We start from the raw sequence: 10,566 nt of genomic DNA, 5'->3' as shown, positions 1-10,566 counted from the left end.
GAATGTGGAGCCTCCAAACAGTCAGGACAAATTAAAAGCCAACCTGCTATTTTACTGTGGAGATCTGTTGATGTTGTAAAGTGAGGGAAACGGGACTGGCGGCCTTTACGTGACTACCCAGCAGAATTTATATGATTTTCCCTCCAGCTCCGAATCTCAGCCTTCTTGGCATAAGTTGCTATTCTTTGACCAAGCATGGGGTCTGTAAATGCCCTAATAAATACTTTTTAACACTAATGTAGTTCCATGCCCCAGGCCAAGCGGCTTCCAAAGAATGTCACTCAGCAACTGCATGTGGAGGCAGGAGAGAGAGGAAAAAAAATCCCATCACAGCCTAAACTGGGCGTAATGTCGATTTAATTAACAAGCGTGGCTGGGCACACATGCACACATACACACACACACGAACACACGCATACAAAACATGCATAAATCCACACACATCTTAGAGCAATGGTGTGAAAATATGTGAGTGTAAATGAGATGCAGACAGCCTCACAGCAGAGCGCCTTACAGAAATAGGAAAGAGAGTGAAGGAGAGATGGAGAGACAATCGGAAAGAGAGAAACCAAAGGGACATGGCTCAATTCTGAATAGCTAAGCTGAGGTTTTAAGAAAAGAGGCATGTCATGTTTTGCATTTTATGCATACCAGTCATATATGAGAAATGAACAGGGAAAATAATTAACACTGTCAGTTCTTCCTTGGATTTTAGGTCAGTGACATTTGTTTTGCTCTTCATCTAAGTGATTTTTCCTTAAACACTTCAGGTTTTTTTTCTTCCCTTTTTTGCTTTTGCAATGTACTCCACTGAAACACTGTAAATTGCTGGTAAATGTCAAACTGAAACAGTTAATAAAGCATTGCAACCTAGCTTTTATTCTATAAACAATAATAAAGCCATAACAACAAGCCCCAGTTTATGAACAAGAAATTTTAACACTTTATTGATGACATAAGAGCAGATGGATCTGAAATAACCCTTTGGCACTCAGAACACGATGAGGTTTATAAAGGCTGGGTGGTGAATGGTGACATAATGACACACCAAGGACCACATTTATATTTACAATATGAAGCATGGTAAAAATACAGCAAATTTCCATTGTTAATATGAATAATGCCGAATGCTAAATTTATATGAATTCAAATATATCGTTTTCATCCAAAAAAAAGGCTCAATCTCAAACGGAAATGCTGACAACTCTTCACCCAAACCAAAAGACATTGAAAAATAGCTTATAAAATAAATAAATAGACAGGTAAATAAATACTAAAAAACACAAAATACACAGATAATTCAGGTAGTTACTGTTATATTGAAACATTTAGAACTGTATAGCTTTTACTCTACTACATTCAAAATCATCTGAAGGAAAGCTATGTAAATACCTCTGCAATAAATTACACCGGATCCTTGTACACAAGTAGTCAACCCTTTTTGACAATCAGATTTTAAATACATTTTTAAAAAGTAATGCACGCTATGTGCATTGCCTGAATAGGAAAAATACGGTTTATTTCACTACAGTAAATGCAATATTCCCCTGCTAAAATAAAGGTTAAATAAAACACAATATTATCCAGGTTTTCCCTGTAGAACATGAACAGATTTAGATAGGTAGCACTAATCATTTTTAGACTGCATTTACTAATGACTTGATACTCTACATTCAGTTCAGAATAAATTAAGATAACAACCTGAAAAGCATCTGTCTGATGAGGAGAATTTAGTGATAATTGCACTGAATCTTTTTATGTTCACTTCTCCAAAGTTCCTCACACGCACGTTATCTTTTCTCACCTCTCGTCTCCTACTCTCACTTGTCTCTCACACACACACACACACACACACACAACCACACACACACACACACACACACACATTCCAACAAGGCATTGGCAGTCACTGATAACACCACAGGGATGAACTTTACAGCGAATGAGGCACATTCGCTGACACCTAAACAGACACTCCGAATGTTACCCAGAATACACCACTGAGTGAATAACCACTTTTATTTCTCCAATTTCTCCATCTCAATTCTCTCTTCCTAACCCTATCCTTTTGGGAATGGAAATCAAAAATTCCCTCATATCTTCGTCTCCTACTCCCTGTCCCATCCTCGTGGAAATTCTGCTTTCCCTTTCTCCCTCACTCCTTGGAACGGGCCGCCTCCTCTTTGACCTTCTCAGCCTGCTTCAGGGCGTTGATGACGGGTAACCAAGGGGACGGGGGAAGCTCGGGGACGATGGCGCCGGCCCTCTTGGCCTGGTTGAGGGAACCCAGGGCAGTGTAGAGACTGCTGGTGCGAGGCGCCGTTCCTGGGTCCTGGCGCTGGGTCTCTGTGTAGTACCAGGGATCCAGGGCCACGGCCGGGGTGCAGTGCCTGCGCTGCGCGGCGGAGGAGGAAGACAGGGGGTTCGGGTCAACACAGTCGATTCGCGGCCGGGAGTAACGCAGGCTATTCCCAGTGAACAGGCTTTTAACTCACTTCTCTAAGCGTTTCTGTTGGAAAACTAACCAAGGCATTGCGGGAGACGGGAGAGTCGGGGGGTTGGGGGGGGGGGGGGTTAACGAATGGTGATGTAGCCTCTTTTTACTGTTGAACACAGCTGGGTTTCCGACGATCATAATCACAAGGGTTGTGGTGGAGCGCCGTACACGAAGAGGGCAAGCCACACTCAACCGCCTCACCCTTCACTGACACTACTTATTAGAGGTGAGTCACGCGGTGCAGAGTTTTGTTTCCGCGGCGTGGGCGAGCGTGAACAGTGTCCCCGCGCGGAATATGACTTTCGACAGGCCCTGGTTCAACATGCCAGCTCCGTGCCATTTCAGGCAACAGGAGAGCGGGGCCGTCCTCAGATAAATGAACACGGACGCAGTCGACGGGAGAATGAACAACCGCCTCCAATTTGTCAAGCTGTCCCTGAAAGGAAAGACTTCAAGGGAGTTTTTTCTCTGAGAGAGTTTTCCCTTGAGTCGAACTGGCCCACGGAACAAGCCCATGTCAGATAATATGAGAGACTACCTGCCAGGTAATGCGAACAATTACCTCACGCAACAATTCGGCGCTATATGCATTTCAGCTAAGCGGAGACTCTCCTTTTTCCTCCTTCTTTTCATGTGTCAAACAACACATTAGCAGCGGAAAAACGCTGAGAGCTACACTGTACCCGTTAACTTCAAAAGCATTTGCCGGAAGGCCCCCTCTGCCCACCTCCCTCCCTTCCTCTCGTCTTAAGCCTTTAATCACAGTTTAGTCACGCTCAGCCTTAATTAAAGGCCCCTCTCTGATTCACAGGCGTCCCAATCTACTGCCTGACCAGAAAACCTTGCCTCTCTCTCTCTTTAAAGACAGGGGGCATTTAAAGAGCGTAACAGGCGTGGAGCGTTGCCTTGAGTACACGATGCCTTTAAGGTGTCATGAGTAGATAATGGCTTTATGTTCCCGGAGAAGAGAGACAAAAAGAGCGGGGGTGAATCCTTTAGAAGTCTTTGGTGGGAAAATATGGCGTACCAAGAATACAGGTGCATCGGTTGAGTTGTAATGTATGTAAATATTATGTACATGGAGGCGGCAATAAGAACTCATTCAAAATACTCTATAGCCTCTGAGAGACATTGCAGGTGACCAAAACAGGACGAACCACCTCTTCTTGGGTTTCAACTTGTGGTCCGCGGACCCCTGGTGGTATGTGGTGGTACTGCTGATGGTCAGCGCATGTAAAAGACTTTAATCGCCAAAAATGTATAGTTTTAAAGATAAATTATTAAAGCAATTCTACATAATTATTGACAATGTGCTTTGTTAATAATAATAACATCAATAGGCCTGTATCTATTAATTTAATTCATGCAGTTGCACTAAAACACACTGTTAAATAAATAAGTGTGTCTCAGCGAATGGTGATCCACAAGAGCGACTGAATGTGATTTGGCGGCCCCCGGGGAGGAAAAGATTGGGATCGGCTGCGAACTCCTTGTCTGGGACTTAAAAAAATGCATAAAAAAAAAAAGAAATCCAAATCTGCCCACAGGCCCAGTAAGCCAGTCAGACTGTTTATGTGTGTTACCTACCTTGAGAAGGAAGCCCTCGGGGCAGGTCAGCTGGTCGTACCACAGAGCCTTATACATGACCAGCAACAGAAGACACGCCAGAAATCCAAGGGTGATGAGGATCAAGCCAGTGAGCTGGAACACACACATATACACACACGAGCGGTCCATGAAACACAGCACTCTGGCCAGAGTACTACTTCAGCAAATGTAATACTGGGAAAAAGTGTGTGCTCGTACAGTATGTACTATAAAAACCCAGATAACCCTTTACCTTGACCTTCTCAGACACCTCGTTGTACAGGTTAAAATTGAGCTTCTTGACGCCGGGCATGTACAGCTTCTTATTTTTCTTCGGCTGCAGCTGATATTCCGTCGTGGTCTTCACAATTACCTGCGGAGGAAGAGCAGCACAACGCACGAACCACCCTCAGATCGCCGAGCTGGACCTGTGCCTCTGTCTGCCTCGTCAATAAAAAGCATTGTGTTTCTGCGCTTGTGTGCGGGTGTGTGAGAAGAGATTGTGTAAGGCCGATGCTACAAGAGAGAATTCCACTCCAGGCACCCACGGCCAGCTCGGAAGGGATGGATGGACAGAACGTGCAGAAGGTCGTTGTTAACACGCGACAGGAAGTACGGGACATGTGTAAGAAACGTAACGTGCAACAAACGGAACGTGTGTAGCAACGAGCTCCGTTGGTTGGACCGAGGCTTTGTTGTGGTCGAACTAGAGCACACACACATCGTACTACACACACACACACAAACACACACTCACTAGTTATTACCTTGTCTGTATACGGCTGTTGGAGCTGGTTCACTTCCAGAGGGGTGATGAGGGGTATGTTATCAAAGCCGTCGTCCACAGAGTGTTCCTTATCCAGCTTGTCAGCCAGGTTACTGCCCAGCTTCACCATTCTGACCCGGCCAAATTATCTGCACACAGACGAAAACAGCGGCGAAGAACCGGCGCTGGGTAACGCAGATCTGCCCGGCTCTTCTTCTCAACGACGATCTGAACGATCTGGATCGGAATACAGATGGCGGTGAATAATTAGGCTGCTTCCGCTGGCAGACCGTGTCTTGCCGCACACCGCAATTCCGCTGTTTCACATCTGATGTTTTTTTTTGACGGATCCAGAAGATATCACAAGTGGACTGCTTGTGTAAACGAAGCCTTCGAAGCCGAGGCACACAACAGAAACCTTATAATGCCTATTTGGTGTCCCTGCATTATCCACTGGTTGACTGTGTAGGACTGTGCAGTTAGTACTGAAATTGAATATAATGTTAAAATGATTATCTGTTCCGAGGTAAATGCCTCTGATTAGGCTATGTTCTGTAACACAAAGAGGTTTGTGTGATGATGGCTTTTATGATTCTTCTGACGAAAATATAACACTCGATTTGTTGGATTTTTACACAGTCTGCTCTATAGAATGGTCCCGTGCAGCACGTTTTGTTGACACATTTGGTATCTGTATCTAGAAGCAGAATTTAGAAATTATTTATTAAGGCTGGCATTTTTCATCCATTTTCCGTCATCCATGCCTCTCCACAATGTTTCATCTTTGGGTGTCATATTCAGTAATTGGAAATTCGACCCCTGACCTGAGATACGACTAGTTTGTTCAGTTCCAGTAACTTTAACACACATTTCTGAATATTGGAAAATGAAAACAGAAATGTTGGAAAAAAAAATTGGGGGGGGGGGGGGGGGGTTTGTCAAATCCTTATTATATAACATCATAACCATATCATAAAATACCAAACAAACGTATTCTTTGTTGAAACCACAGATAAAATATTATGAAGTCTTCTGAGGCCTAAGAAAGGTCCAAAAATCATGAACACGCCAAATAATTTTTTCAATGACGCTGTTCCATGCAAAAAGCCAATTTTACATCAACAATCTACCCTCCAGGGGACCTTTCCATGACTCAAATAGCCTAAAAGCCCAACAAACCTTGTTTTATTTCAGCCTGTCTAGGCTTACTCAGCAACCATTCTGTCTACATTGTGTGCATTTCAATACCAAGTCCTATCCATGTCGTTCAGCATGGTGCAGAATTCACAGCGTTCACAAGATCAGTTATTCCTAGGCGCCTCATATAAGCTGTGTGAGTGGGTGCGTATAGCGGCGACAGCGGTAAAGATGCCGTACGAGCATCATGTCCTCTGTGTGGGTCTGAACAACGTGATAACATGCTTTCCCTCCTCCTCAATCGCTGAATCATCTAGACGTGTCAGTACACGGCCAGGATCCGCTGTTCCCACAGTGAAACGCAACACCCTTTTCCCTGTACCTGGCCGTCCTGTACCGCCGGGAGAATGACTCATAATGACAATAGGCACAAGAGGGCAGAGGTCATTTGTTTCGCAGGTTCAATCGTACGCCAAACATACACGAACAGAGGCAGACAACACACACACACACACGTCCTACAGGTTCCATTAGCCTGTCTGTTTTTGCGATGCGGTGCGAGTGGGCGGCTATAATGCCCGATGTCTTCAGCCTGTTGATTGCAGGAAAGGTGTGGCTGCCATGGTGATGCAGTTGACTGATTGATGCCTGGTTTATGCCGAATGAGCTGGGAGAAGCTGTCAAATATGGCCCCCCATCAGTAAAGCACTGAAACAAGGTTTAGGTGAACGTGGATGGCATTTACAACAAACAATCAGGTCTCCTCATCTCTTCTAGCCTATTAATATTTATGTCCATCGGCTCTGAATATTTTGATTTGGAAGTGCTATATGGAAGAAAAACCGATGTGTGATATGAATGCAGAAAATACACAATATACACATGTATATATTTAAATATATGTGTGTATATATATACATATATATATATATATATTTATTTATATATATATATATATATATATATAATTATATTGTTACTGTATCTAGGCCTCGCCAATCTTATCTCGTTCCTCAAATGCATCTGTCTCAACTTGCTGCATTGAAAAGAGTACGTTTGCTGCGGCTGAGACTGGGCTAAAAACCCCAACGGCACCGGGGCAAAGACCCTGAATACGAACAAGACAAAAACGGACGTGACTTACAAAAGCTATCACAACATGTAATTTAATAAGACGTATTTCTATAATCACCACACGTAACCCTAAACCCTATTTCATGGTACAGCCTGCTTGAGACCCAGCAGTTTCTTTCTAGGATAGCCTGCAAAGGCATTGCATTACAAGATTGATACGTTGGCTCATTTGAACACAGACTCCCTATCGTAAATGACAATGCCATATTTGAAAATTTGGAACTCAAGCTTTGGCTCCTCATTTCAAGCATTCGATTCAGATCATAGCGCGGGGATCAGCGGTAGGACATCACGCAATGCGCATCAGACTGCATTATAATTGATACGCGAATAGGTGGATAAAACATCTATTTAGTTTTTACATGCAATACTTTTTTTGGAAGTGACCTCAGAATAATGCCATTAATATAAACCGCGTACGTACGTATTTATGCACGCACGATAAAGCAGACAAAGCCCCTATAGCTTACTACCCACATAAACAATGACAAAATATTCAACACTCTAAAGCCTAAGGAGAATAATAACTTACTTTGAGGGATGATGAGTAGGGTTGTGTCGCGGGGTACATAAAAGCAGAGGTCGGTGAATAGCCTACCGTTCTGATAATGTGGTGATGTCTGATTCACGGAAGGATTGCGCATGTAATTCGGTAGGCTACTCTTTGCGTCCTCCAGAGTAATTGGCGCCTTGACGTGATGCGCTACAGAATGTAACGTGGCTGCGAGATTCTGGGACTGATAAAGCAAAGGAAATGTAGCGTTTATTTAGTAACTTATACCAGCTATGTTATTGTAAACGTGAACATGTTTAGATGGGTAGGCCTAAAAGAAAAAAGGGTAGGCTATACGGGAAGTGGGATCCCAACAAAACCTTGAGTGCTCCTTATCTTCCTGAGCCATACGCAGTCAGATCAACATGTTGACGATACTTCTTACATTGGACACATTGCTAGTATTGCATTTGACAAAATGTCGCTGCACCTACATATTAAGTAGTTGAAAATATTTTATGAGCATTGTTTGGAAAACCAACGTTATTCTATATGGGCCGGTTTCGCAGACAAAACCTAAGTTAAACCTAATTTTGAGTCCAGAAATAGACTTATTCTGTGTCTGCGGAACTGACTCAGTGATATGTATACAGGACTAGCTATTTTACATTTGTTCAAAACCAATACAAGGCCAATAAATGAACCAAAGTCATTAATCTGTATGAATGATCAACATGTCAACTATTCAATTATTGAAAACGACGACATGATCCTGTGGACATTTTAATCCAACCAAACGTTACCTGCACAAAACGTGCTCATTTAAATCCCCATACGTTAGCCTTCACGTGACCGTCCCTGTATTTCCTCAAAGAGGGACATTAATGAACGTGACCTGCTGTGATCAACAATGGCCACACTGTGACATGCAACAGCTGCCGTGCCTGTCTATATGATGGCTCTGTGATGTATCAGTGCTTCTAATTATGCCTTTTCAATAGAGGTGAAAAGGTGATGCAGATTCCAAACAAGTGAAAAAGTGAAAACACACTTTGTGTTTGTGTTGAGAGAGAGATTGATTGTGTTTGTGTGTGAGTGATATCATCTTTGTCAGAGACCGCGCGCGTGTGTGTTTGTGTGTTTCTGTACGTGCGAAAGTGTCTCTAAGAGAGTAGGCAAGCAAGAGAAACAGACAGAGAGCAAGGCAAAGGCGGGATGAAAGAAAGATTGATGGCCGACAAAACGAGAAGGATGCAGGACTTAGGCCTGTCTGCCAAGTAAAAAAAAAAAAATCCTTCCTCAAAGGACCCCTGCCACTCTTTCATTGGTTCTGCCCAATTCTATGAATTTATCATGCTTTTAGGGCACTGTGAGAGACTGCTCAACCAAAAATACAAAATGTGCCCCCCTTTTGAAACCTTTTGTCCCCCCCCACGGCATACCCTTCAATTGGGCCTACATTTATTATTTTGACCTTTGCTTTGCGGGGGTGTGACTTCAAAGCACACCCTCTATTTCTTCCTCTTTAGCGGGAGAGTCGTGTCAGCCTCACAGTGTGACAGACAGACTGTTCTGTTCGGCCGCCTCAGGTTTAGTTGTTCACTGGGAGACGGAGTGAGTGAGGACCCTGGGAGAACATAATGAAAATGAGAATCAATTAGGTTATGGTCTTTACAGTTAAAAAAGAAAAAGAGGAAGAGTGTGTGTTTGTGTGTGTCTGTGTGTGTAAGAGAGAAAGAGTCTGTGTTTGGGTAGACTGGGGTTGTGTATTGTGAACACAACACATGAATCACAGATGGAGTGTTGCCGGTTAAACAAAATGTAACCTGGAAGTGGAATTCTGTATGCGTAATGGATGACTGAATTATATCAAAGGAACACATATTTTAGTTAGTAGACGTGAAGTAAGAATCATGACAAAGGGATTGCAATATTAAAATAATATTTGCATTTACCTTTAGTTCATGTACACAAATTCTATGTATTTTGCAATGTTATGTAGCTTCAATAATGCATTCATGATACATAGTAAATATATTAGTTGATTATGTCTATTGACTCCATACTATTCATGCGGCAGCTATAATGCATCATCATGTAAGGTAATTTAATTTTAAGTAATATTTTATTTTGCATTTGTAGATGTACATGCACTGTCTGTGTACGTCTCATATCCTCTGAGTCTATTTTGAGTCAGCAGGTATTAGAACATGGAGTGGATTTTAAACCTCTGTGAATCCCAACTTATTAACAATACTGCCATCTACTGTAGAGTGATGTTAACATTACATTACATGTAAAAACAGTGCCTTGGAGATGTTTTCAGACCCCCAACCAATTTTCTTCTTTTAGTGAGTGACAGTTGGTATGTTAAAATGTAATTCTGTACAGTATTTCTATTTTAAAACATTGACATTCAAATGAATTATTGTAAGGTGACAGATATTTGTATTAGAAAAGCAAAACACCATATTACACACCATGCAAATAAACATTTGGTAGAGTCACCTTGCCATAACATAGCAGCTTTAAGTCTTTTGGTAACATCGTGCCAGCTTTGAACACCATGTTGGAGATATTTTACACATAGTGTGAGAGTGATTTTGGTCAATTCTTGGATTTTCTCCAGGTTGTTCAGGTTGGTTAGACGACGCTTACAGACTGCCATTTTCCAATAGTGCCAGTGATTCTCAAAAGGATTGAGATCAGGGTTTTGACTGGGCCACTGTAGGACACTAACCTTTTTGTTCTTGAGCCACTCCATTATTTCTATGGCTTTGGGCTGCAGATCATTGTCCAAGTTAAAGGTGAATTTCTTCCCAAGCTTTAATTTTTCAGCGGACTGAAGCAGGTTCTCTGGAAGTAGTTCCCTTTGGCAGCTACAATGCATTCAAAAGGTATTCAGACCCATTCACTATTTACATTTTTTATTAAGTTACAGCCTCATTCTAA

At 42.5% G+C, this 10,566-nt stretch overlaps 1 protein-coding gene across 2 annotated transcripts; it reads right to left on the bottom strand.

Annotated features, from left to right (window-relative positions):
- Positions 1-914: 914 nt before the first annotated feature.
- On the bottom strand, positions 915-8,030 carry caly (calcyon neuron-specific vesicular protein). Of its 2 annotated transcripts, none has more exons than XM_020049480.3 (5): positions 7,654-8,030; positions 4,852-5,087; positions 4,338-4,457; positions 4,085-4,198; positions 915-2,395 (listed from the first exon to the last, which is right to left on the bottom strand). In XM_020049480.3, the coding sequence occupies exons 2-5, from the start codon at positions 4,978-4,980 to the stop codon at positions 2,156-2,158; spliced, it is 603 nt and encodes a 200-aa protein (XP_019905039.1). In that variant the 5' UTR covers positions 4,981-5,087; positions 7,654-8,030; the 3' UTR covers positions 915-2,155. The 2 variants fall into 2 exon arrangements, with proteins under 2 accessions (XP_019905039.1, XP_010871317.1); XM_010873015.5 differs by having other exon boundaries at positions 7,720-8,030.
- Positions 8,031-10,566: the final 2,536 nt, after the last annotated feature.

The sequence above is a fragment of the Esox lucius genome, chromosome 9, assembly GCF_011004845.1.
Source record: "Esox lucius isolate fEsoLuc1 chromosome 9, fEsoLuc1.pri, whole genome shotgun sequence".
Classification (NCBI taxonomy): Eukaryota; Metazoa; Chordata; class Actinopteri; order Esociformes; family Esocidae; genus Esox; species Esox lucius.
The sequence above is the reverse complement of the archived record's forward strand: the minus strand, read 5'-3'. Positions and strand labels throughout refer to the sequence as shown.